Raw genomic sequence first — 27,714 nt, forward strand, 5'->3', positions numbered from 1 at the left:
GGGATTTGGACTTGATTTCCATGGTTGGTAAGTCGATGATTTAGGGTCTAAGCTGATTTGAGTTTTAGGTTGGGGACACGGGTTAGGCTGGGAAATGAACAGTTTTTAAACGCCCATAAATTTTAAAAGTTACGGGCGTTCGTAAGTAAGAATTCCTCTATATACAATCTAAAAGCATAGGAGACAACCCAAAAGAAGTGAATAGGCAAAGTTAAAACTAAAGTGTAGCCTAAGTTATTCCAATAGGACATTTTCATTTCCTTGTAACTGGAGAAAAGTATAGAGCAACGCTCTTAATGCAAGAAAAGAAGCAAATTATGTAGCAAAGCACAAAATAGACAATGAAAGGCTAAACTCTTCTCCTACCGTTAGGTACAAGTTACACCAGCACATCAAGCTTTCTCATGGGAGCAGAGAGATGTTATGGTTCCTTCCATCGCGTCGGGATCGAAGGAAGTAACATCGGGGCATCGATGTTCATCCGCCGCGGGATTGGTGCAGCGGAGCCGCAAGATAATTGTTGTATCAACATTTACATAAACAACAATGTCCAAGGAGTGAGCAATTCTGTTTTAGTAGGTAGTGAAGTGAAGATGAGAGATCCAGGGGTTAGCTTATCTTTTGAGGATGTTGTATTGGATGAACGGTGGCTGAGGTCCAAGAGACGATCATGGAGAGATTATTCATTTTGTGTTATGTTGTTGTTTTCATTTGTCTTTCTCATTCTATTGCTCATGCTGTTGTTTATCTAATTTATACGTAATAATATCCGTCATCAAACTCTTCTCGGTTTATCTTAATAACAATGATGTATTCTCGTTTTTTTTTTATACGCAAGCGGGAAATAGAGGAAGGAGAAACATACACACGGGAGACGTATATCACTTCAAAGTGACGTGAGAGAGATTTAGGGACAAGACACGCCATTACTTTAAAAATTGGTTGGTTTGGAGTAACACGGAGTCCGATATAAGCCGCACACTCATTACATCACAAGTGATGTGAGATTATGGTCGATAATGTCCACCTAGTCATATTTGGAGAAAAGAAAGGTTTGATTAGTGTGTTTTATTTATTAGTATTGGTTTACAACTAATACGATACTTGGGCCAGGGCCCCAAGAGGTCGGCCATAAATCAAATTTTATGAGGGCTAAAATGGACCAGCAAAGGCTACAAAGTTCATCAACAGCCCAGCCCAGCCCAAAAACAAAATTAATCAACAGCCCATCCTAGCTAGCAACACCCCTAATCCCCTAACAAAAATAAGCAAGTTCAATCTTTCTTTTAGCTATTTTACTCTATTTTAGTTTTGAGTGTAGAACAGAACCCATGAGAATATATTGGACTCAATAAAATTGTGAACCAATCTCAAGGCCCATGGGCCTTTGGCATGAGAGATTCCACCATATTGAAAGGTGAGAGGTTGGACTTTTTTTTTTTTTTTTTTTAATAATAGTACACCATTGATAATATATTATCGTATGAAAGCAGTAAAATAGTAATGCTAGTTGCACTTTTGGTTGTATATATCTAATACAATTATAAGCACTATGAGTCGATGATGAGGAGTGGGACATAGTTACATTGCAAACAATATATATACATACATATATGTGTTTTTTTTTTCTCAAAGAGAAGTCAGCTTTATTTGGGTTAACCGCAAAGGTAAAAGCTGAATTTTTATTGGCATATGATTGGTATAACGTTATCATTATGTACATCAGAAAATGGGTTTATGTAACATGATTAAATTGTTATATGTCTAACAATAAAAATCTCATCATCAACTAGAGGTGATTCGGTTAGTAATTGATTGAGTTAGACATATATGTGACAAACGTTCGATTCAAACTGAAATCATATTTCTAACATGATTCAATCTACAATAATTTGTAATTATAATAACAAGTAATTAAAAAATACATACTAATATACCATTTAATACTTGATTACTTGCTATTCATAAACAAAAATCAATTAATAAACCATCAAATTTAAAATTAAAGTTCAATTTTTGTAAAATTTATTTTTACACGGATTTATCACTATCAGTCAATCAAGAGTCAACATGATGGGCCCCAACAAAGGCCCATATGGTTATGTTCTCGAGACGATCACCGTCAACGGAGATCCCCGGTGCATCACCAGCTAACGTGCGCCTGATTTCGTTACTCTCCCTTCCCCACATAACCACGTTACCTTGCCTCCCTTTCCAGCTCCGAATTTCTCACTCGTTTTATCTTCGCGATCTCTCTCTCTCTCTGTGCAAATCAAATCTATAAGCTTGCTTTCCCTGTAAGTCCTCTCCTCTTTCTATATATATGGTCTTCGTTGATTGAAATCTGGTTTTGTTGAGTAATTCTATTGTGCTCAACACAATCAGTTACAGATCGCTAATTCAGCGGTTCCTCTTGATTCGTGCTCCTAATTAGAAGCACTGTTCACGTTGTAGATTGAATCATATAGTTGCGATATTCTGGTTTAACTGTGTGAGCTGTTTCGATTATCGTTTGAGCTAAATCAGTATCATTAGGGGCGGAAGTGTATTGGTGGTGTTTGGCTGTTGTTCACTTGATTTACTGAACTGGGTTTGCGTTCATCATCTTTGCCTTTGTCTCAAAAGTTTGGGATCGGTTACATAATAAAATCAACGGGAATCCACTAGTGTATTCGTTCCTTCCTATCTAGGGGATGATTGTTTGATTGGTTGAAATTAATGATCTGATGAGACGCCGTCCTACTGTCAGCATCCCTTCAGAAATGATGGAGAAGGGGAGTTCCAAAAATCAGCATACGCGTCTCTGTTTCTTGACTGCATTGTCTGCATTCTTCTGGATTTTGTTGTTGTACTTCCATTTTGTTGTTCTAAGAAGTAGTGCTGTTGACGAATCTGTTAAGTTTGGTCCCAGGTTTTTTAACAGCCAATCCACTACTCCTGCTGGAGTACAGACTGGTTCTGTTTTCACTCAATCCATCCTTGCCCCCTTGAACAAAAACCCTCCCAAGATTTCCCAGAATGTTAAGCAGAAAACCGTGGAATACCCTTTCATGAGAGCCTTGAGAACTAGCGAGAATAAGAGTGATCCTTGTGGAGGAAGGTACATTTATGTGCACGATCTGCCTCCAAGGTTTAATGCAGACATGCTCAAGGAGTGTAGGAGTTTGAGTCCTTGGACTAACATGTGCAACTTTACCACCAATGCTGGGTTGGGACCTCCGCTGGAGAATGTGGAAGGGGTGTTTTCCAATACAGGGTGGTATGCCACCAATCAGTTTGCTGTAGATGTGATATTCAACAATCGAATGAAGCAGTATGAGTGCCTGACTAATGATTCTTCAATTGCTGCGGCTATATTTGTGCCATTTTATGCGGGTTTTGATATAGCTAGGTATCTTTGGGGGCATAATATATCGACCAGAGATGCAGCTTCACTTGATTTGGTTGATTGGCTCACGAAGAGGCCTGAGTGGCATATTATGGGAGGCAGGGACCATTTTCTGGTGGCGGGGCGGATAACATGGGATTTTAGGAGACTTTCAGATGAAGAGACTGACTGGGGTAACAAGCTTTTGTTTCTGCCTGCTGGGAGGAATATGTCGATGCTTGTGGTTGAGTCCAGCCCCTGGAATGCCAATGATTTTGGCATTCCATATCCTACTTACTTCCATCCTGCAGGGGATTCTGATGTCTTTATCTGGCAGGACAGGATGAGGAAATTAGAGCGGACATGGCTGTTCTCTTTTGCTGGTGCCCCACGCCCTGGCAACCCCAAATCTATTCGAGGGAAGATCATTGATCAGTGTAAAAGTTCGAAAGTGGGCAAGCTGTTAGAATGTGATTTTGGGGAGAGTAAGTGTCATTCTCCAAGCAGTATAATGCAGATGTTTCAAAGCTCCCTTTTCTGTCTACAGCCACAAGGTGATTCGTACACACGGAGATCTGCTTTTGACTCGATGTTAGCAGGCTGTATACCTGTCTTCTTCCATCCAGGGTCAGCATATACACAGTACACGTGGCATCTTCCAAAGAATTACAGTATATATTCAGTGTTTATTCCAGAGGATGACATCCGTAAAAGAAATGTAAGCATAGAGGAGAGGCTTCGTAAAATTTCTCCAGAGCAGGTGAAGATCATGAGGGAGCGGGTTATTAGTCTCATTCCGCAATTGATATATGCAGATCCTCGCTCAAAATTGGAAACTCTTAAAGATGCTTTTGATGTTGCTGTACAGGCAGTCATTGACAAAGTTACAAGGTTGCGTAAGAACATTATTGAAGGCCGAACAGAATATGACAATTTTGTGGAGGAGAACAGTTGGAAATATGCCTTACTAGATGAAGGACAACGAGAGGTGGGAGGCCATGAGTGGGATCCTTTCTTCTCAAAACCAAAAGATGGCAGTGGTGATTCTGGTGAGTCATCTGCGGAAGCTGCTAAAAATTCTTGGAAGAATGAGCAGAGAAGTCATGAATGAAAAAGAAATATAGCAGTAGCGATGTCGAAGATAGTTCAAATCAAAGACTGCTTGTGTTGAAAGATCAATTGAAGGTACGATCCTTCATCAAGTTTGACTGGCCCAGATCCATTTTTAAACGATACACAGATGCATTATGGATTATTTGTTACTGATTCTTTGTAGTGTATATTAGCTGAGATTTCATCATTTCCTCTACTTAATGTTATTGTCCAAAAATGGATATGGGAAATAATATAGAGCGATTTATAGCTGTTTCTCAACTTTTGAGTCTGTTAATTCTTCTATGCACCAAATTTTTTCTTCCATTCAAGTGTAAAAACTGAGGAACTAAGCCATGGTCAACCATCCTTGCTCACAAAAGTGCCATCTTCTGTGTTTTCTATTTAACCAGTTGAAGAGTTTGAGATACAAGAAAGGATGAATCATCCTTGTCACTTTACATCCAAAAACAAAAATTCCTTGGCATTTAAGGGGACTCAAGTTATGATAGTCATTGTGCTGCTTCCAGTACACAAGGGTGATTAGACTCATGTGAATTTGGTTTGATTCCCTCATGTTTTTTGCCATTTCTTTTCTTTTATCAGTAACAGTGACAATAACAAGAAGTGTAGTTTACCATCTATATGTGCCTTGCCTTAATCAGGATCCTGTTATAGTGTCTGCTGGCAAATACCAAGTAGTTGACACTGACTGCAATCTATGTAGCCTTATGTCGATGCTAGATTTGTACCGAAGTATAAAATATGTATAAAGTAGAAAACTTTAAGAAAATGAAGAAACAAAATTTACGTGGTTCGGCAACTTTCCTATGTCCATGGAGTCTGATATTTTATTAGAGTAGAGTGTCCAATATCCCCTTACAAATGTGGGAACGATATGTATTTATAGGCCTTGGGGGTTTGTCAGTTGATGCAGTTATGCCAGTTCCTAAGACAATTTAACCGCCTCTAGTAAGCTCCTATTGTAACTGCTCTTCCTTAATTGTAACCGTCGGATAACTGATATGTTTTTGAACTGCTTGAATTGTCAGATGAACTGCTTCTGGATAAAACTCTTTTGTCTGGGAGCGGTCAATATTCTGTAAGTACTGACATATATACGGAGTGTAATAATTTACTCCACACCTTAATTAGCAATATTGCCTGCTTTCAAGTGTAGTGGCAGCAGAGTGACATTTTGAGATAGGTTGAAGAAGCCGTTCCCCTCAAAGAGGTTCCCCCTTCTCGCCTCCTCAAAGCATTCTAGGCTTTGAAGTGGATTTGGGGAGAAGATATGGACGACCTGGGCTTCGACTCAATGAGAACTGAATTGGGCCATCAGTGAATGGGCCTTTTATGAATGTAATTGGCCCAAACATTTGGTCCAACAACGTTACACCTCACACCGACTTGGACTCTGTCTTTGACAAGTCCAGCTTCTCCATCTCGACGCGGTAACAGAGAAGGACTCAGTCATGACTCGACTCGCACATTCTTCATCTTCTTCCATTGACCGCCGGCTTTTCTGTCTCTTTCCAGACATTCTCATTTTCCGCCAAATTGGAATCCGTGTCTCTTATTTCAACATAACTTCAATCGAAAGAATTGTAAACAGCAATCCTCTCTTTGTCTTTCTTTGTTTGTGGTATTCAGTCCAAATCTCTCGTCCAAGACGACGCGTGTTGAAGGTTAGAGTACAGAGATGGGAGGAGTGATGGACGAAGGAGGGATAGGGAAACAGTTATGGATCAAGTCCAGGAACGACTTGGTGTTCGCTAAGTACACGCCTTTCTTCGTCTGTTTGGCCTCCGGTCACTTGGACTCTCGTACCCTCCGCCATTGCATCTCCCAAGAACCCTACTTGCTCAAAGCCTTCGCTCACGCGTATGTGGAACATCTATGCATTTGATTACTGTATTGGTGATCTTTTGGTATTTGTAAAATATTGAATAATTTTGGGTTGATTTAATGAAGGTATAAATTGGCGGAAGAATGTGCAGACGATGAGGAGGACAAGAGTTCCATACGCATGTTGAGGAAACGTGTCAAGGATAGACTCCAAATTCACGATGCGCTTGTTCTTGTAAGCTTGACTCATTTGTTTTTAGTTTATGCTGATCCTTCTGCTCCTAAAACTGATAATTTGAAAGCTTGCAAACTAAAAGGGTTGTCCAAGATTTGCCTTGGTTCTTGGGAACATGTGAAATCTCAACTGTCTTTGTTTCTTCTTCTTGTAGTGTAATAATTTGAAGAAATGAAACTTGGTTAGGTTTTAATGTGACTTCGTTTTGATTTTAAATGTTCTATCACTTGTGAAAGAAGGAAACATTATTAGATATTTAGTTGCAATGGTGATCAGTATAAATAACTCTTTTTTTCTGGGTTTTGAATGGTTATAGGGTTGATGCAATGGTCTTCTTTTTGTTCTCGTGGTACTTTAGAAAGCTTGTGTGTAGCAGCGTGAAACTTAGGAACAGAGAACCAACGACGGTAATTTTGACCACATGAAAAATCCTTCATGTATTATTGGCTCAAGTCGGATCCTCCATGACGGCAAGATTGTTTTACTATGATGTTCAGACGATTTTGGTTTCTTAACTTTACAGACTTTAGTGGAAAGCGTAGTGACTGGAGGACATCCATTTATGTCCACAAATTGAAATTTTATCTGATTTAAACAAAAAAAATGTTGTCCTTACATTGTATCTTGTTAATCTATTGTTAAATTACTTGCTGTTTGCATCAGTGACCTAACAAAGAATTTGGCTGGCTTCTTGTATCCTCATCCTGCTTTGTTATGCATCGTTCTAAATAAATCTACTTCACAGGAATGGGGCTTTAAAGTCCCAGAAGAGAGCACTTGTGACCAAACAACAGCTAAATACACTGAGTTTTTACTGGCGACTGCGTTGGGGAAAGCTGAAGAAGGAAAGATTCTGGGTAGTATTGCAACTCCTTTTGAGAAGACAAAAATTGCAGCTTATACGCTTGCTGCTATTGCTCCTTGCATAAGACTTTATGCCACTATAAGTAAAGAGATACAGTGTCTTATTGATCCTGATGATGGAAGCCAAAACTACAAAAAGTGGGTGGACAATTGTTGCTCTCAAAATTTAGAGGTTCGTTTAATTCTTGAGCGCTTAGTTCTTTATGGTTTCACCTTCAAAATTCACGGATTGTGGCTGAATAATATTAAATGTTCCCTGCCTCTTTTTATTTCTAAATCAGGTATCAGTTTCGCACATTGAAGACGTGCTTGACAGGTTAAGCGTCTCTTTGACAGGTGAAGAGCTTGAAGTAATCCAAAAGCTCTATCATCAAGCTATGAAACTTCAAGTAGAGTTTTTCACTGCTCAACCACTGGTCCAGAAAACGATAGTCCCCTTGTCTCGGGTGCATGGCAATGCCGGATGTTGCCTTTCAATTTTTTGTGATTTTGACTTGACGTGCACCACAGTTGACTCCTCTGCCATTTTGGCAGAGCTTGCTCTTATAACTGCACTAAAGGTTGATCCTGATGTATCTGTAGCACAACTGGCTCGGATGCCATCAGCTGAATTGAGGAGGACATGGGATTTTCTTTCAGTCCAGTATGCTGAAGAGTATGATCAATGCATCGAAAGCATCTTACTCCTTGGAAAAGGTTTGATAATTGCTTCGTAAAATCATTTGTTGACTTATATGCCTTTTCAGTTCCTGAGATAAAATCCTTTTTTTGCTACGTCTCCTGTTCTTTGCAGTTGAAAATTTTAGTAATGAACTTCTGTATCAAGCCTTCCAACAACTCACAGATTTTGAGAAACTCGCAAATACAAGAGTGGTTCAGTCAGGCGTGCTGAAGGGTTTAAATCTAGAGGATATAAAACGGGCTGGCCATCTTCTTGGTCTTCACGATGGTTGCAAAGGATTCTTCCAAAAAGTTGTGGACAATGAAGATCTAAAAACAGATATCCATGTGCTATCTTACTGTTGGTGCGGTGATCTCATTAGGTCGGCTTTTGCTTCAGGTATTCTCATAAGGAGATGGATTTGCATCTCCTTCTTCTTTTAATATGTTCATTGTTTTGTGTTTAAACCAGTTCTTTTGCCTTCATTATTCATTATATTAGAAAAACTGACATAAAATATTTTCTTGTTCCACATGTATTTGTCGTTTCTTCTTAATGAATGGAATAAAAAGGTGAAATTGCATTCAGTGTGGGTTTAAAAATTCCAACAATTTGATTGTAAGGTCTGCTCTGTATGCCATGCTTCAGTTCAAGTCATTTTAGAAGGATCTGATGAAGAACTTAACATAAATAAAAGAATGCTGCAACTAATGTTGACATATTCCCAACTCTTAAGCAGGGTATGATAAGAAGTAGGCCTTTTGATTGTTTGATGCTAGATTTTTTATGCACTATAGATCAATGACCCGTTAATTTCTTTGCCTACCTTTAGACCTTGGGTCACTGTACTAATAGCCAAGGTACTTCTGATTCCAATTCTTTGACAGCTCAATAACATTGCTTTTAATCATGAATACAAATTTTCTTATTAGAGATGGAATCATACAGTTTACTGAAGTAATCAACAAAATCTTAATTCAAGTGCAAAGGCGTAATAAATGCATTGATTCAACTAAGAGGCTCTTGGAAGCTTTTTCACAAAAGCTATTTCTGTGTCAACTTCAAGGTTTCATTATGATTATTCGTTTCTGTTTGAGGCAGCTACTCCATTCCTGAAGTTAGATCTCTCTCTCTCTCACACACACACACACACACAGATACACACATGCACGTACTCTCCTTTCATCTAACTTCTCTCTCTATCTCTCGCACACACCCATACTCGTTGAACTTCTCTTTCTATCTTACACACACATACTCATATACTCATTCCTAATATTGTCAGCTGTCATTATCCATATTCACTGGCATCTCTTACTGACAATAAGAGTTGTGCTTCCATATGCTGAACACTAGTTTCATGCTGTGAAGTGCAACTTCTAAAAGCGGACCTAGCCTGCTTTCTCGATGTGAATCTCATTTTGCTGCTCCTTTTTCCTTGATAAATTTTCGCAATCAGTTAATTAATTTAAATTTGGACTTTGATAACATGTAATCAGTAATGATTTCATGTTGAATCAGGAATTTTTTAAAGTTTAATATGGAATAGGGAGATAATTGTTTGCGTGATTCATCAGTAGAGTTGACTCCCATTAGTATTTTTTTTTTTGCCATTGTTTGTTTTCTTTATTTACAAGATATAGAATTTGTTTTGCAGCTTTTTTCTTAGAGGTGCCTTATTTTTAGTTTTAGTCCGACTGTTAATGTGGGGAGTAATTTTTCCCTCTTCATTGACCAGGTGATCTATCTAGTTTGAAAGTACATTCAAATGAGCTGGCATTCGAAGAATCCACTTCCACAGGTGAAATAATCAAGAAGGTGGAATCTCCCTTGGAGAAGCTTCAGGTCTTCAAAGACGTTTTGAAGGACCGTGGCAATTCTGAGCAGCACCTGACAATTTATATTGGAGGTTCAGTGGGAGATTTACTTTGCCTTCTTGAGGCAGATATTGGCATTGTGATTGGTCCGAGTCCAAGCCTTATGAGTCTTGGACGTCAGTTTGGTGTCTCTTTTGTTCCATTATTCCCTGGTCTAGTGAAGAAGCAGAGAGAACTAGTTGGAAGTGGCTCGCCTAATTGGAAACCGCTGTCTGGGGTTCTTTACACAGTCTCCACTTGGTCTGAAATACATGCATTCATTCTCGGGTCATAACTTCGTCTATCTCGCTGTCCCGCAGTCCTGCTCATTCTCCAATCTTATTGATTCCTTTAACAAACCATAAGGGGGAGTTCATAAAATGTGTGATGTATAGAATGCAAACGGTGGCTAATTTTACATGATGGCCATGGATCAGCCCTTAATTCCTTTTTTTCCTATGGGGACTGCATCCAAATATACAGGTATGTGGTAGTTGGTATTTGTGTTTCCACATTCCATTGTTTGGTTTCACCAAGAGTGATAATTTTGTTTCTGCTTCAATTTATGGCAGACATTTTTCTTTTATCTTTTTCCAATTTGTGTTTTCTCAGAGTACTGTTCATCAATTGTATATGAGGGAAGCTCCTGTTTGTACTATTTGCTGTCGTTTTTTAGAATCCTGCTATACCAGTGGGCTGGAGTCCTACTACAAGAGAGGATAAAACCCTTCAATCATTGAAACTATAAGCATATAACCAAGATAATGAAAGTGGGTTGAAAAACATTTGAAAAAAGCTGTTCCATGGACAGTTGAGAAATTCTGTACATGGGAATCTTTTCCATCGCTGCACTGAGTGGCTCCTCATTGCAACATAATAATGGTATCATATACCAACTCTAGGCAACAGCCAAAAATTATTACAAAGCCAATCATCTATGGTATTACATAGCCGGATGAGCTAGAAAATGGATAGCAGGTGACCAAATTTCGAGAGAATATCGCAGCTTGATCAGAGTTCAAGTTCGAAAATAACCGCTTGTGGAAAAATTTTCATGGCCGTGAAGCAATTTCTAGCTACAGGAAGGAAGTCATACATAAAAGGAAGCAAATTATGACCCTCAGGAAACAGAATCAACAGTAAGTCATATTTTCCAGCCTGGGAGTAGAAGAGTCTCCACAAATAGTAGGTGGTATCATAGTAAGTGATTTTATCATACGGCCAAGTGTAATCTCAGCCCCAAAAATGAAATATTGGTACATGATTCTTCTCGAATGCCACCTCCACAAAGAAGTCCACAGAAGCTAAGGCACTCCAGCAATGCTTCCACCTGCATAATGAATATATCTTCAGCGATGTTCACAATCCTGGCGTGGAAGAGCTAAAACTAAAGAAACCTTCAAGGCAATTCACATTGTAGAATACTCTCTCCACATTTCCAGTCCATTAAAATAAGATTGGTAAAGCAGCAGATGGCTTTCGGTTAAAACATTATACAAATCACATATATACAATTCCAGACATAAGGCTTTAAATAAAGCAATATATACTTTCATGAATAAATAAACGATTCTCCAAACTTAATTACATAACTAAACTTTGCCACCTTGCTGGGGTAGCAGACACTTCGTTTTACGTATCACTTGGCTGGGGTAAGTCAAGAAACAGTAGGTGCTAATTTCTTTAGAGAGCCAGAAATCTTTGTAACAGCATGATCCTTAATGGGTCAAGTAAATGATGGATGAAGCAATTCTATTGGAAACCCCGTAGAAAACTTTCTAAGAGTACCAAAAGCACATTTTGGCAATCTTATAGAAGTTACTTATTTTTTAGGACCAGTCTTTGAATGAGGAAGTATTTCAAGGGCATTCCATTTTATCAAGGCATTCTCGTTAATTATTTTATCAAGGGTCTTTTAATAGAATGATGCTTCAAATATTTTTCTACCACACAAACCACCAAAACCAACTGTTATTCATTTATCAGCTAAAATTATCATCCGAATCCTATAAGGTTTAATTTCAGCCAGAACCACAGGCCAGTGTCCACAATCACCCTATTCCCTGTTCTTGCGCACAACATAAGCTACAACTCACTTGCTGCTAACCACAACATAGCTATCCATGTTACCTTTCCATCTCACATGGTGAGAATTAAGCAGGCGTAACCTATGGTGTTATAATCTCTTCTTTAAGTTACGAAGAACAAAATTTATAACTAGATGTCAGTTCACAGCAGACAAAGCAAAGCTTATTTGTCTTAACTAAAAATAGAAGTTCGAATTCTTGACAAATCGAGTTCCCTTTTTAGCTTGTTTAAGTCTAAGGTAACCGTCAAGGCTGAGGAGTCATATCTCAGAAGTCAGAACCACTTAGAATCTGCAGCAATCATAAAAAAAAGAAAAACCAGAATCTCCAGCCAATATGCGGTTCATCTTTGAAGTTATGTAAGAATCCAAATTCAGTTCAGAACAATTTAGAAATCCAAATTTGCAAAAATCAATAACGTTAAGCTCTTGAAATTTGACATGCTCATGTAGTAATCCTTAGCCAATATGAAATTGCACTTATTAAGGGCAAAAAATAAACAATCAATACTGATTTAACATTGCAAAATAATCGAGATACTCATACCAACGCAACCTTTTAACGTGAAAAACCAAAAATTCATACAAAATAAAAGAAAATGAAGCAAATACCATGGCAATTGTGAGAGGCAGAGATCAATCAGCTTGTTTAATCTCCATGACGCTTTTAACTTTGGGAGCGTGCATAGAGTAAATGATCGCCTGTCGTTTAGCTACCTCGAGCTGGGCCATGCCGTCAGAGTATGCAGCGAAGACAGAAGAACTGTCCGTCAGGTTCTGATTGTGGCGGAAGGCATCGACGGTACGACGCTTGGTGTACTCTCTGATGTTATAGTCGCAGAACTGTCGCGCCGTGCGTAGCAAAGCACGATACAGATTCAGGATTTCGCTTCTGGTTGGGTTTGCAAGACCAGAAGACGCCATTTCTATCTCCACAACCCCACAGCTACGGGAGAGAGAAAAAGGCAGGGTTTTGGGTTCTTGATTCCAAATACCCAGCTGTCCATCTAGATTCTCTCTTCGAGAAACCTGCGCGAGATGAATGGTTTCGGCTCATGCCCCTAAAAGCCCAAGACAAATTATAAGCCCAGGTCCAATATAAAGCCCAAGATCAAGCCCAATATCGACCCACAAATAGTGAGCACAAGCTCATTAATGAACCAAAGGGCGACTTTACAACCACAACTATGGTCTACGTGTCGCAATCGCAAGCGGCAAACGAGTTAATATTAAAAATTATTTTATTTTATTTTGAAAGGAATAAAAAAGAAAAGTTTTTATTGCTTTTCAAAAAACAGAAAAGTAACGTTGCAGGATCCTAATCTTACGGGGGAAGGCTCCCGAATCCTAAATCCTTATTCCTCTTTTTTTTTGAGGCGGTTCGAAATCCTGATCTTAAGAGGTAAACTATTTCCCTGTGAAATAATACGCGTATAATCTCGGTGGCTGTTTTCCGAGTGGGGTTTTTGGAGATCGAACTCGATCAAATTGGTTCTCTGGCCATGCCATGGCTAGGGTTTATGGGAGGGCCTGGGGCGAGCCACCTTGAAGAGGGAGCAATTCCGAATGCAAGCTTGTATTGGGACCAAGCTATATCTCCAACAAAGGCCAGGAACGTACCTTGGACCAGTGTGTTTGGAAACCATGACCACGCACCCTTTGAGCGGCCTGGAGTGGTTCTCAAGCACTAGAATCCCTCCGCTTCTGTGTCCTGTTGCCAATTCATCATACCCAGGCGAGGGCAAATCTATGATTGATTATTATTGCGCTGGTCTCGTTGATGTTTATATTTTTGTTTATTTTTGGCCGTTTAATCTAGTTTACGTTTACAGATTCAGATTTACGACTTATGAGTGAATAGTGTCTCTTTGGTTATGTGATATCCAATTGCAAAATTTGGGCACTATTTTTGGTAGAAGATACATGAACATGGAATAGGTATTCTGTCTTCATATGTGTTAATTTGATCATGGTCGGGCTATTGAAATATGTGTTATTATTATACCCAAGTCTCTAATGGGTCTTGCCCACCATGTTGGGAGGGCTATTTGAAAAGGGTAGATTTGCAGATATGCTTGACCCAGTAGTGGTGGATTGGCCTGTTAAAGAGGTTCTAGAATTTGCTAAATTAGCCCTAAAGTGTGCCGATCAAAAAAAGGACAGGCCTGATCTTGGGACAGTTATTGTGCCAGTGCTCAACTGACTTAGAGATCTAGGAAGAAATGCTGAGAAACGCAGCAGTAGTGTCTATACCAAAGCTCTGGACATGGAAATAGTGGCCATAGTCGCAGTCACGGGCAAATTAGCAGTTCTTACAGTGGCAGGCCCTTGCCACGCTCCTCATTGTCAAGTGGATAACAGGTTTATGGCTTACCAAGTTACCATAGACGTTAGAGTTGATGCATTTCCATTTTTTGTCCAATACAAATCAGGTATATGGTTTACCATAACATGCATTATTTTGAAATTCTTTTTATTTACTTTTCCAATTCATCCCTTTGATGCTGTATATCTAGGAAGTGACAAGTAAGACTTACAATCCTGGAATGGAACGTAAATCTGATCCAGAAAATGGCAGCGCATGATGATCAAGATCCAAATCGGTGACGCCAAGAACTAATACTGGAAAGCTATTTGTAGAAAAATATGCGATGGAAATGGATGAAACTGACTTCTATCGTAAGGAAAAACTTGTTAAACAGGTAAAGATGTATTTCTTCAGCTCCTTTCAGTGCTTGCAAAAAGGTGTTTCTTTTGGATATTGTATTTTGAATATCATGGCCTTGCCATTATTGTGCTTTCAGCATAACACATAGCAACTTCAATGATGCCGTTTGAATAGTTCAGATATATTGCACAATGACTTCCTTTCCTATTCTGCATCACCTCTTTTGTAACACTTGTATGCTCCACAATTTAACTTTGTCATTTTGGTGCTTAGGTCCTATTAAGTATTAAGTATAGTACACTAGCAGCCAATTCAGGAACAATATAATAATATATTCAAGGTCCTCAAGCAATGACAGTATTGCCCTTAGCACGGTCATCCAAGTGTACTTTTATGTTTTTTCCGGGTTCCCATGAACAGCTTAATGTTGTCCTAGAGCTGGAAAATCTGGTGTCCTTAATTTGAATTATGAACGAGTTCAGGAAAATATGGCTCATATGGGGGATGATTTTGGATTTGCTCAATGGCATATGTTTGTACAAATTGGAGCCTTGTTATTGCATAATGATTTTGAAGTTGGTCTTATCAACGATAATTATGAATTCGAGAGGAACATATTATGAAACTTGCAATGGGTTGTTGCCCTTCGTATGCCTAAGTTTAACCATGGCCACAGTAAATTTATGTAAGTTTTTGAACATTATGCAATAAACAAGGCTTTTGTTTGACGTGCTGTTGGGCAATACTTCTTTACATGTTGCTTTGCCCAAGTTTGACATTTCTTTGCTTTTTTTGCGATGTTTACGTGTGGAAGTCTTGGACGGTGTACTCAGTGCAATTCTCGTTCGTGCAAGTGTACTTATATGCAATTTTTGTGGGTTCCCGTGAACAGCTTAATGTGCTTTAGCTGGAAAATATGGTGTCCGTAATTTGAATTAGAAACTAGTGCACAAAAATATGGTTCAAGTGGGATGATTTTGGATTTGCTCAATGGCATATGTTTATACAAACAGTAGCCTCTTTATTGCATTATAATTTTCAATTGGGTATTATCGACCACAGTTATGAATTTGAAAGGAATATTTATGAACTGACAATTGGTGGTTGCAAAGGCATGCATAAGTTTAAGCATGACCATGGTACATTTATGGAAGTTATGAGCATATGCAATAAAAGAGGCTTTTGTTTGTCTAGACATGTGTCGTTGATCGGAACTTTAGTACGTGTTCTCTTTGCTTTGCCCAAATTTGGCATTTCCTTCTTTGCGTTGCTTACATGCGGAAGTCTTAGATGGTGTATTTGGCACAATTCTTGGTCATGCAGGTGTATTTTTACACTTTTTTATGTGGGTTCCCATGAATAGGTTAATGTTGTGCTTTAGCTGGAAATCTGGTGTTCGTAATTTGAATTGGGTACCAGTTTATAAAAATATGGTTCATGTGGACGATGATTTTGGATTTGGTCAATGACATGTTTATACAAACACTAGCCTCTTTATTGCATAATGATTCTCAATTTGGGCTTGTCACCCATGGATATGAATTTGAAAGGAATATCTTACGAAACTAGCAATGGGTTGTTACCCTTTGCATACAGAAGTTAGCATGACCACTGTACATGTATGGAAGTTTTGAACATTATGCAATAAAAGAGGTTTTTGTTTGTCTAGATGTGTCTTTGGATAGAACTTATGTACGTGCTCTCTTTGCTTTGTGCAAATTAGACATTTTTTTTTGACCTTGTTTACGTGTGGAAGTCTTGGACGGTGTATTCGGTACAATTCTTGGCCGTGCAAGTGTAATTTGTTGCATTGGGAACCAGTTTACAAAAATATGATTCATGTGAACGATGATTTTGGATTTGGTCAATGACATGTTTATACAAACACTAGCCTCTTTAGTGCATAATGGTTCTCAGTTTGGGCTTGTCACTCATAGCTATGAATTTGAAAGGAATATCTTACGAAACTAGCAATGGGTTGTTACCCTTTGCATGCATAAGTTTAAGCATGACCATATAACATGTATGGAAGTTTTGAACATTATGCAATAAAAGAGGCTTTTGTTTGTCTAAATGTGTCTTTGTATAGAACTTATGTACGTGTTCTCTTTGCTTTGTGCAAATTAGACATTTCTTTTTTGCCTTGTTTAGATGTGGAAGTCTTGGACGGTGTATTCGGTACAATTCTTGGTCGTGCAAGTGTAATTTTTTGCATTGGGAACCAGTTTACAAAAATATTATTCATGTGAACAATGATTTTGGATTTGGCCAATGACATGTTTATACAAACACTAGCCTCTTTATTGCATAATGATTCTCAATTTGGGCTTGTTACCCATAGCTATGAATTTGAAAGGAGTATCTTATGAAACTAACAATGGGTTGTCCTTTGCATGCATAAGTTTAAGCATGACGACAGTACATGTATGGAAGTTTCGAACATTATGCAATAAAAGAGGCTTTTGTTTGTCTAGACATGTGTCTTTGGGCAGGACTTATGTACATGTTCTCTTTGCTTTGCGCACATTAGACATTTCTTTTTTTGCCTTGTTTACATGTGGAAGTCTTGGACGGCATATTCGGTACAATTCTTGACGACTCTGTAGCTTCATACACTGGGTAGTGCATAGAGAGTTCATATGTTGGAAAAATACTTTCCTGATGCAGTTTATGCATGCGAAGTACAATTATGATATAACGACAATTTAAATGCTTCTGGAGCATAATCAACAAGATACTCGCATCAGTTTATATATTAATATATGTCCAAATTGAAAGCAATTAATCTATAAGCCTCTGTTTATAATGAGTGGTTTTGCATATTATTTGGGGCATAGCCTGATACCATGGAACTTATGCTTCTCCATTCTACATGTTCGAAGCCCAGTTGAAAGAGTTCTGCCTGTCTCCTTATGTACATTTATTTTCTGTCTTGTTCAATTACATTTTGTTTATCTTCCATCACTTTACTCTTGCAGTTTTGTTACATAATGTTTACTTGCATATTTGCAGAAAGACAATATATGGAACCAATGGTAGAAAGTTGTTCTTTCTATAGCTAATGCACAGTCCCAATTCGGCGTACCTTATTAGGCTGATCCAGTGAATACTATCTATTGGTCTGGTCCTGTGTTTGTTGTTGCAGTTAATACAACTTTGTAGTTAAAGCTCGTGTTTCCATTTTTCGGGGATTTTATTATATTCTTTGTTGGGAGAAAACATATCTTTCTTTTTTCCTTTCTAGTTATTGTTTGTTTTATAATTAATTTATTTTCCTTGGCTGGCTGTATTGGAAGTGAGTCCGTAGCTTGATAACAAATTAAAGTCTTCAGATCAAACTTCAAATGTTAAAATAGCTAGTTAAGTTGGATTGATCGAGAAATTTCATATGTCATTGTTTCGTTCACCCTTTAGTCTTGATAATGAACCTTAAGTTGCTATAATTTCTTGTTGTAGGCTGCAGCATGTCCCAACTCCCTTGTAATACCCCTTGCTACTTGGACTTAAATTGACCTTGCAGATCATTGAGCTTCCACAATATTTTGGATAGGTGTTTAGTTGATCATATTCTTTGGTTGAAGTCATTGAATCTGGAGTATCCATTGAACTAATTCCTATTAACTAATTGGCTCATTTTTTTTAACCTTTTCTTGGTGTCATAAAAGACAGGCTTTGGAGAAAATGAATAAGGATTTTATAAGGGCAATTAGTGAGACAATTGCTTACACAAAGGTTTCGTGTCTAATGCTCACTTCGTAAATGCATTATGTGAAGGTGATTCTTGAGATTCTTCCGGTTGGGCCTTTATCTATGATGCTTTCGTAATTTTTTTCCATTTGTGCAGAAAATTGACGAGAAAGCAATCAATGAAGTATTTTTGAAGTTGCTGGACAACTGCATCAAATGGTGCAAGTACTTGCGAATACAGGTTGTTTGGAATAGGTCAATTCTACAGCTTGATTTTTTTTTTTTTTTGAATAGAAAAGGTTTATTCAAGCACCAAAGGGGTGTAACCCACAACTACATCAAGGACGAGCAGTTAATAAGATCAAAAACATTTCTAGGGAAAGACAGACTCCAGAATTTTAGACAATCAAACAAGTTTTCAATAAAAAAATCTAGGGAGGAATCCTTATTTTCAAAGATTCTGTTGTTCCTTTCTTTCCAAATCAGCCACATAACTGACATAGGAATGAGCTGAAAGAAATTCTTTTGGTGCTTGTCTTTTCCAATAGAAGCCCACGCAAGTAGCTCTTTATCTACAGTATTGTGAGAGACCCACCATAGCCCCAACATCTTCCATACATTTTACCAGACCTTTCTGGACCAGGGGCAGCGCAGGAACAGGTGATTAATAGACTCTGAATCTGCTTTACACAAATAGCATCTATTCACAAGAGAGAAGCCCCTCCTTTGCAGGTTGTCTTGAGTTAAGATCCTCTGCCAAACAACCTCCCAGCAAAAGAAAATAACTCTTGGAGGAGCCTTAGATTTCCATAACCAGAGCCATGGGAAAAGATTGTTACCAAGGTGCATGTGGTCCTTTAGAAGCTCTTTATAAAAGGAACTCACTGAGAACAAATTACTGTTTTCCAACTTCCAGCAGATTTTGTCTTCTTTTGTGGGATAGGTTTTTGCACCATAAACCAACTGCCAGAAACTAGTAAACATTTCCACTTCCCAATCGTGGGCCTCACGAGTAAAGGTGATGTTCCAAGAGGTATCTCTATCATGAGTTTGAAGCAATTGAAAAATGGAGGCCCCCTTTTGATGTTTACCTATAAAACTTGGTCACGTTGCATATCAGGTATCTGAATTTCAGTTTCCTTTAGTTTGGAAGCGATCACTAGGGACGGAAAACTTTTTCTAGTTTCACTATACTTCCTCATATGGGGTGAAGCTGCGAATGTCTGTTTCCTTCCTGAATGCATTTGCTACATGTTTCACCATGTAAGCAGGCCATTGGTTCACACCTTTAAATTGGGTTTTCGTTTACTAACTAATAATTTGTTATTCTGGATGATGAATGCTATTTCTTTTCTTACTATGTTTAGCTTAGCATATCTTCTTCTTGTTACCATTTATGATTCTATGTGAAGAAGCCTATTGGCTAAGTTGACTGATTTTGAGTTCTGTTACTATGTAAAGTGCATGATTTGGTTCGGATAATATACATTTTCTCTATAACAGGACAACCCTCTCGCAATATTTTGGCTTCGGTTTCTCTGGTTAAATGCATGGATGTTGCTGGAGTGGTCATTGGGTTGATTGTCACTTTTTTTCGGTAAGTGGGTTGATTGTCACTCTGTTTATATTTAATGCATTGATGGTTTGAATGTCATGTAAAAAAGTAGTTGTGAGAAACATAAATGCTCAAACATATACATTGGAATTAGTGAATGATGTTACACCATGTGCTGAGGCGGCTTGTTCACAGCAATCCTATGTGGCAAACCAACATTTTTTTGAGCTTATTTGAGCAGAATGAGGTTTGTTTTTAATGCCCACTCATCATGGGATCCAAATCATGTCCTGCCTATGCTGGACAAATTTAGCAGAATGAGCTTCTTCTAATCGTTTTAAACCCAAATTCGCTGTGGTTTCTCATACTCTAGTTTTAACTTCTTCTTTTTTTGCTGTGTGGCGGCTGTCTGAAGTGGTGGGCAATAAACCAATTTCTATCTTGGTCATGTCTGAGTTTCTGAGTCCAATTTTGATGCAATTTTTGAGCGGTTTTCTAGTAATAAGAAAAATTAAATGTGATGGTGGAACAATATATTTTGTCTTTTTGGTTGCTTCTCAATTTTCACATTTGTGGAGAGACTACTTTTCTGCTATTATTACTTCTGTAACTGTCTGAATCTGAAAATAGAACCATGAGAAAATTGTGAGTTGATGAAGAGAGTTGGAGAGATGTGAAGGCCTTAAGAGGTTAAATGGATGAAAGTTCACTGGGATTAGCCCTGTTTGGAAATCTTCAAGTTGGTTTGAATTTACTGGCCAGGCCCCTGTCCTGGGCACTAAATTGATTGAGGCCATCATGCCTGACCTGTTTGTTTAGTCTGAATTTGTACAAGACCCATCCAGACCTCTATCTGATTGGATAGTGTGCCTTGTCTATGATTGGACTGGTTTTGTCAATATGGTGTGAAGTTGAAAGAACAAATTGAACTCAAGGCGTTTCCTCTCAAATATTTAAATTTGATTGGATGCCTTTTCATTTATAATTTTGTAGATGGAAAAAGAATTGGATGCAATATTGGACCATGGTTCCCCTACGCAAATCATCTGTCCTATTTATGAGACAATGGTAGTGGTAAGAATGTTTCTTCTCAAATATCCTTATGCTTCCAAGTCTCTTTCCTATTGTTATGACTGGGAAACATGAAAGTTCGATCAAAAATTTTATCGAACTCAGTGTACATATAAATAGATGAGATGTAAGTTGGGATGAAGCTTGTTGATTTTTTTTTTCCCCTTGCTTTGTGCTCAAAACCTTTTCAGTAATGACTAATGAATCTTATTCGTGCCTAATTGCTATTTTTTAAATTATTATTTGTAAACAGGTGGATGGCGTTTGAACATTTGATTGATCTTTTGTTGATGTTTATTAGAACATCTTGTTTTTCATCTACTATTTGCCTTCATATTGGCATCATCGACGTGTAGTCTTTAATGATGCATATTATAAAACATAGTTATTTGGAAATCTGGTGGATTGAGAGGTTTTTTGAGCCATATCCATGAAATGGTGTGCAACGTACGGGTATAATCTTTGAATTGCAAACTTGGTTTGCTTTGGTAAGAAGGGAAATATGGAGAGGATTGTTGTTGTTGAGGACCAAGAGTTAAGGAAAATTGAATTTGGTGGCAAAAATATCTTAAGAGTTATACCATAAAGTCGAGTGGGTTATATTTCACGAACTTATGGAATCTTTTCTATTCAGAATTATGTATTGTTCTATTTTTTTTTTTTTGCTTAAGTAGGTACTTGTTTCTTTAGTTTCCTGAAATGTCCCATTGCTGAGCTTCTATAGAAAGTCGAGGCCTTTGGCTCATTTTCGACAAACTTAGCTATGCCTATTCTTGATATTTTGAGTCATTTGTACTTGCCCTTGTTTGGTATATCCTCATGTCTTATAGTGTATTTTACTTCATTAATGTATGTGCTGGAAGCTGCTAGAAACAATGATGGGAAAGTTGCACGTTCGGCATGGAGGAATTACGATGATTTCAATGAATATTTCTGGTTTGTTCAAGGAGGAATCTTAATACCTTTGAGATCCATTATATTTGTATAAGCTATTAATTCAATTGTGCTGATTTGCATCCTATACGTAGGTCACCTACTTGCTTTAAGTTGAGCTGGCCAATGAGGAAAAATTCACCATTTTTGTTGAATCCCAAAAAGCGAAGAAGGGTGAGTCAGTCTGGTGCTTTGTTTCTTATTTAGTCTTTCTGTGAGTTGACAGATTGGAAAAAACACTTTTGTTGAGCATTTAACCCTTTTTCATCTCTATCGAAGTTTTCACCGTCCTTGGATCTTCTTGGGCCTCTTGACTGTAATATTCCAGGTCAAATTTATGCTCACTGATCTTACTTTTGCATTGATCTTGAAAAGAAACCTTTTTCTATTCAAAATACAATGTTTTCCCTCCATTTCTTTATGGAATGTAGGCTTTCACGATCACAGCTTTCAATACCAGCCACATCAATTTGGACACGTCTAAATATGTGCTTAGTATTGGGCCGACGTTTGCTATCATGAACTTTGTTGAAAGTATGTTGTTTGTACTTCCAAATTTTTTGAATTTATTATTTTAAATGCTCTCAGGGCTATTCTTGTTCATTTTTGTTATTGTTGTTTTTATCATTGCTTATGCAGGCTGTTTAGACCTCTTGCTTATGTTTGGGGCTTACTCAACTGCGGAGGACATGGCTATCACAAGGCTGATTATTAGGTTTCCTTGTATGGCTCAGGCTCTGTCGGCGTGACATTTATTTATGTGTAAACAACCTCGCCTTTTGTTTGCTTTTGTCTTGTCAGTTACTCAAACATGTCTTTTCTTGTTTTTGTTTGATAACCAGGTCACACACGCTTGTTTGCTCAATGTGTTAACAATTTGCAGGTATGTTCTGCAGGAAACTCTTGAGACATGAGTTCATTCTATTTTCATATATACATCCTTGTTCTGGGTGTTTATGCAGCTTTGCGCTTAGTCCTTGCTTTGTTACTCAAGTTTCCTACTTGTCATGCTCTATCCGAGACGTCTGATGATCAACCATTCTTCCAAATTTTAAAGTGGATTTATCAGGTTGGTCATGTTCATTATGTATTTTCTAAAGCTTTTTGTAAATGGTTGACTGCTTATTCTGATTCATCGATTGGATATTGCAGGAGCGGGACTGGGGTGTCTACCCCGAGAATCAGCCCATCAGGTAATAACTGGAAACATTCTTTCCGTAACTTTCTTTTGGGACTGATTTCTTTGAGTTGGGGAAGAATTCTTGTGTTGGTTGTGAATTGCCTGATTATTGAATTATTTCAGTTTTTTCGACGTGCTTGGTTCTCGCTTAACGAGATCTATAGCTCGACCTTCCGACAATTCCTAGTCCATGATTCCCTAGACCTACAGGAAAATGCCCACCCATGTCAATGTTACCCCGTTTGGTTCTTCCAGGTCCTAAAGGTGTCCTCTCCGAGAATCAACTCATCGGGTTCTAACTTCTAACTGGAAACATACTTTCAGTAGGTTTGCTTGTGTTGGTTGTAATATGGGCTTTCATAATCGTCTGTAAAAAGGTTCTTATACCTGTGTTTGGTTCCGGAGATCATTTGCTTCTGTAGGTTTTACGGTTGCAAGTTGGGGATATTTCTAATTGGGAATTGCTTGGTTTTCTGGTTGCTTTTGGCACCTTACAACTTTTATGGTTGAGTCCATAATTGAAAGTATACATGCGTCCATGACCCGAGTTTCTACCTTGTATCATTTAGCTCAAGTTTCTCAGTTTTTTATGTGGCACCTTATGCTTTTACGGTTGAATTCGTAACGACTTCATGCGTCCATGAGTTCTTTGCTTGCGGGTTTTTGCTTGAGTTACTAGTTTACTTGATGGATATCGGGTTTCTACCTTGTAGCATTTAGTTCAAGTTCTTAAGTTATTTGAAGTTCTCTCATGTTTCCACCTAATGGCTTTTACAAATGTTGGTTTTTGCTGAAATTTTTATCATTTGAAATGTGAATTGCTTCTGGTCACCTTACGCCTTTTACGGTTGAGTTCATGATTGATTTTATGCATCCTTGAGTTGTTTGCTTGCGGGTTTTTGCTCGAGTTACTAGTTTACGTGATGGATTACTTGTGTTTCTAACTTGTGGCATTAACTCAAGTTCCTCAACTATTTTATGTGGTACCTTACTACTTGTAGGGTTGAGTTCGTAATTGACTTCATCCCCCCTTGAGTTATTTGCTTGCAGGTTTTACTCAAGTTACTTGTTTACTTGATGAATTACTCGGATTTATACCTTGCAGCATTTAGCTTATGTTCCTAAGTTTTTTATTTGGCACCTTACGGCTTTTACGGTTGAATTCGTAATGACTTCATGCAACCATAAGTTCTTTGCTTGTGGGTTTTTGCTTGAGTTACTAGGTTACTTGATGGATTCTTGGGTTTCTACCTTGCAGCATTTAGCTCAAGTTCCTAAGTTACTTGAAGTTCTTTCGTGTTTTAACCTAATGGCTTTTAAAAATGTTGGTTTTGGTTGAAATTCTCATTATTTGAAATGTAAGTTGCTTATGGGCACCTTACGTCTTTTTCAGTTGAGTTCATAATTGATTTCATTCATCCTTTAGTTGTTTGCATTCCAATTTTTGCTCGAGTTACTAGTTTACTTGATGGGTTACTTAGGCTTCTAACTTGTGGCATTAGCTCAAGTTCTTCGGTTTTTTATGTGGCACCTTACGCTTATACGGTTGAGTTCGTAATTGACTTCATGCGTCTTTAAGTTCTTAATTGATTTCATCCGTCATTGAGTTATTTATTACTCTACCTTACGCATTTAGCTCAAGTTCGTCAGTTTTTAGTGTGGCATCTTACTATTTTATGGTTGAGTTCATAATGACTCCATGAGTTCTTCGCATGCGAGATTTTGCTTGAGTTACTAGTTTACTTGTTGGATATTCGGGTTTTTACCTTGCAGCATTTAACTCAAGTTCCTAAGTTATTTTACCAGCTCTTGTGCTTTCACCTAATGGCTTTTAGGCTTTTACAAATGTTGGTTTTGGTTGGAATTTTTTATCATTGTTTTCTATTTGAAATGTAAATTACTTCTGAGCACCTTATGACTTTTACGATTGAGTTCGTAATTGTTTTTGTACATCCTTGAGATCTTTGCTTGAGGGTTTTTGTTCGAGTTACTAGTTTACTTAATGAATTACTCAGGTTTCTAACTTGTGGCATTAGCTCAAGTTCCTCGGTTATTTTATGTGGCACCTTGCCACTTGTACAATTGAGTTCGTAATTGACTTTTTGAGTTCTTAATTGACTTCATCCGTCCTCGAGTTATTTGTTTGCGGGTTTTCTCTTGTTACTAGTTTATTTGATTGATTCCTCGGCTTTCTATCTTGCAGCATTTAGCTAAGTTCCTCATTTTTTTTATATGGCCCCTTATGGCTTTTACGGTTCACAATGACTTCATGAGTTCTTTTATTTCGGCTTATTGTTTGAGTTACTAGTTTACTTGATAGATATCGAGTTTCCACCTTGCAGTATTGAGCTTAAGTTCCTAAGTTATTTGAAGTTTTCTCGTGTTTCTACCTAATGGTTTTTACAAATGTTGGTTTGGGCTGAAATTTTCTTTCATTTGAAATGTAAATTGCTTATGGGCATTTTATGGTTGAGTTCATCATTGATTTCATGCATTCTTGATTTCTTTGCTGGCGAGTTTTTACTCGAGTTAATAGTTTAGTTGATGGATTACTCAGGCATTAGCTCAAGTTCTTCGATTATTTTATGTTATACTTTACCACTTGTACAGTTGAGTTCGTAATTGACTTCATGTGTCCTTAAGTTCTTAATTGACTTTATCCGTCCTTGAGTTATTTACTTGCGGGTTTTTTTACTAAAGTTACTATGGATAACTCAGGTTTCTACCTTGTAGTATTTAGCTCAAATTCCTCAGTTTTTATGTGGCACCATAAGGCTTTTACAGTTGAGTTCATAATTGATTTCATGCATCCTTGAGTTCTTTGCTTGTGGTTTTTTTTACTTGAGTTACTACTTTGCTTAATGGATTACTTGGGTTTCTCACTTGTGATATTAGCTCAAGTTCCTCGGTTATTTTATGTGGCGCCTTACCACTTGTACGGTTGATTTCGTATTTGACTTAATACGTCATTGAGTTCTTAATTGATTTCACCCATCCATGAGTTATTTGCTTGCGGGTTTTTACTCTAATTACTAGTTTAGTTGATGGATACTTGAGTTTCTACCCTGCAGCATTAGTATTGGATGAAATTTTATTATTTCTCTCTTTTTTTAATGGAAATTACTTCTCACACCTTGTGGCTTTTACAATTAAGTTCATACGTGACTATATTCGTACTCGAGTTCTTTTTTCTTAGCTTGAAGGTTATTGCTCGAGTTGTTTGTTTACTTCATGGATATTCAGGTTTCTACCTTTCAGCATTTTGCTTAAGTTTTTGAGTTATTTTATGTGGCACATTATGATTTTTACAATTGAGTTCGTAATTAACCTCATGTGTCTTTGAGTTATTTGTGTGTGGATTTTTGATCGAGTTAATAGTTTACTTGATAAATACTCATGTTATTACATATGCAAAATTTATCGTGTTTTCACCTATTGACTTTTTCAAATGTTGGTTTTGAGTAAATATTATTTCTATTTGAAACGGAATTCTCGCATTTTATGGTTTCTACTCATAATAGACTTCATGCATCGTTGAGTTCTTTCTTTGCGGATCTTTGCTCGAATTGTAAGTTTACACTTTACATGATGGATTGCTCGGGTTTTTAATTTGCAGCATTTAGCTTAAACTTTATCTGGTTCGCTTCTCCATTAATGTATAATCAATTGACTTGTAATAATCTTTGATTTCTGGAGTTTTCATCCATCCAAGCTTACCTATCACTCAAGTTAGTTTTGCAGGCACAATCATTATCATTTTTCATCATGAATTTGAAGAATAGCAGAGTTAGATGTGGTGGTGCCGATTTGTAGTCGGAGATATTATTCTTGCATTGGTGGTTTATTTTTTTTGTTTTATCTTTATTATTACGTTGAAAGCTTATCTTTTTTATTTAAATGTCCACTCCAAGGAGTAGATTGCTGGGCCCAGCCCATAATCAGCAGGTGTCGAAAAGTGAAGCCCATAATAATGCAAGTTGTCGGGTCAATCAAGAGGCACATTATGATTGGACTTTTTTAAACAACAGTACTTGTGCACATGGGCTTGGTTGCTGGAAATTGGAATGGGCTTCGTAGTAGATTGGATCAATAAATTAATGCTTTCTAAGGCGTAAGCTATATAGGGAAACTAACTTAAGAATTTGATTCATTGGGCCTTGAAAGCCCAAAGTCTTCGTGGGCCTTTCAGTCGTTTTTCTATCCAATGTTGGCTAGAGATTTCAAATCCATGGAACTCAGCTCAGATTCTTAATCTGTATGGTATTTACCATTTGGTAGATTATTTTTTCCTTGTAAATGGATGGGCTCGTTGGTGGGCCTGGCTTACAATATCCATATTAGGGCTAGGCGTTAGTCTTAGACACGAGCCTGATAAACTGGGCTGGGCCGGGCCTAGTCATGCATATAATCTGCTATCATATCGTGGTTAGTGCGCGTTGGTTTACAATTGGCAAAATTTATTCCCCAAATTACCCTTTTTGATTAATTTTGAGATTAGGGAGAATACCAATATAATAAGGATCTTAAGGAGGATCATGCGGTAATTCCATATATAAGGATCTCTATACCACTTTTTTTTCCCACTTCCAAGTTAATTTCCCTTTCTTATTA

General features: G+C 37.7%; 3 protein-coding genes across 21 annotated transcripts; all 3 read left to right on the forward strand.

Annotated features, from left to right (window-relative positions):
- Positions 1-2,138: 2,138 nt before the first annotated feature.
- LOC119992226 (xyloglucan galactosyltransferase MUR3-like) lies at positions 2,139-4,741 on the forward strand. Its single transcript, XM_038838908.1, has 2 exons — positions 2,139-2,297; positions 2,392-4,741. Exon 2 carries the CDS (start codon positions 2,727-2,729, stop codon positions 4,476-4,478), a length of 1,752 nt encoding a protein of 583 aa, XP_038694836.1. The 5' UTR covers positions 2,139-2,297; positions 2,392-2,726; the 3' UTR covers positions 4,479-4,741.
- Positions 4,742-5,904: 1,163 nt separating this feature from the next.
- Positions 5,905-10,581, forward strand: LOC119991623 (bifunctional TH2 protein, mitochondrial-like). Its single transcript, XM_038837988.1, has 6 exons — positions 5,905-6,343; positions 6,434-6,542; positions 7,288-7,578; positions 7,688-8,102; positions 8,200-8,466; positions 9,806-10,581. Exons 1-6 carry the CDS (start codon positions 6,162-6,164, stop codon positions 10,216-10,218), a joined length of 1,677 nt encoding a protein of 558 aa, XP_038693916.1. The 5' UTR covers positions 5,905-6,161; the 3' UTR covers positions 10,219-10,581.
- Positions 10,582-13,325: 2,744 nt separating this feature from the next.
- LOC119990396 (callose synthase 10-like) lies at positions 13,326-27,327 on the forward strand. 19 transcript variants are annotated; one of them, XR_005466026.1, is made up of 13 exons: positions 13,326-14,441; positions 14,526-18,451; positions 18,522-18,605; positions 19,868-19,961; positions 20,913-20,993; positions 21,854-21,926; positions 22,019-22,097; positions 22,203-22,251; positions 22,355-22,457; positions 22,563-22,685; positions 22,807-22,992; positions 23,076-23,116; positions 26,845-27,327. XR_005466026.1 is itself a non-coding variant. In XM_038836285.1 (9 exons), the coding sequence occupies exons 3-7, from the start codon at positions 21,754-21,756 to the stop codon at positions 22,828-22,830; spliced, it is 504 nt and encodes a 167-aa protein (XP_038692213.1). In that variant the 5' UTR covers positions 18,473-18,605; positions 19,868-19,961; positions 20,913-21,753; the 3' UTR covers positions 22,831-22,992; positions 23,076-23,116; positions 26,845-27,327. The 19 variants fall into 19 exon arrangements, 1 of the variants encoding a protein (XP_038692213.1); XR_005466028.1 differs by adding an exon at positions 19,510-19,627 and having other exon boundaries at positions 22,019-22,457; XR_005466038.1 differs by adding an exon at positions 22,766-22,806 and having other exon boundaries at positions 22,019-22,457; positions 22,886-22,992.
- The last annotated feature ends 387 nt before the right edge of the window (positions 27,328-27,714 follow it).

This window comes from Tripterygium wilfordii, chromosome 22, assembly GCF_013401445.1.
Source record: "Tripterygium wilfordii isolate XIE 37 chromosome 22, ASM1340144v1, whole genome shotgun sequence".
Lineage (NCBI taxonomy): Eukaryota > Viridiplantae > Streptophyta > Magnoliopsida > Celastrales > Celastraceae > Tripterygium > Tripterygium wilfordii.

Coding starts and splice junctions, on each gene's coding strand:
- LOC119990396 (XM_038836285.1), top strand. CDS start 21,754: ATGCCTATTCTTGATATTTTGAGTCATTTGTACTTGCCCTTGTTTGGT. Junction 22,098..22,354: donor ATCCCAAAAAGCGAAGAAGG/GTGAGTCAGTCT, acceptor TATGGAATGTAG/GCTTTCACGATCACAGCTTT. Junction 22,458..22,562: donor TATCATGAACTTTGTTGAAA/GTATGTTGTTTG, acceptor TTGCTTATGCAG/GCTGTTTAGACCTCTTGCTT.
- LOC119992226 (XM_038838908.1), top strand. CDS start 2,727: ATGAGACGCCGTCCTACTGTCAGCATCCCTTCAGAAATGATGGAGAAG.
- LOC119991623 (XM_038837988.1), top strand. CDS start 6,162: ATGGGAGGAGTGATGGACGAAGGAGGGATAGGGAAACAGTTATGGATC. Junction 6,543..7,287: donor TTCACGATGCGCTTGTTCTT/GTAAGCTTGACT, acceptor TCTACTTCACAG/GAATGGGGCTTTAAAGTCCC. Junction 8,103..8,199: donor CATCTTACTCCTTGGAAAAG/GTTTGATAATTG, acceptor TGTTCTTTGCAG/TTGAAAATTTTAGTAATGAA.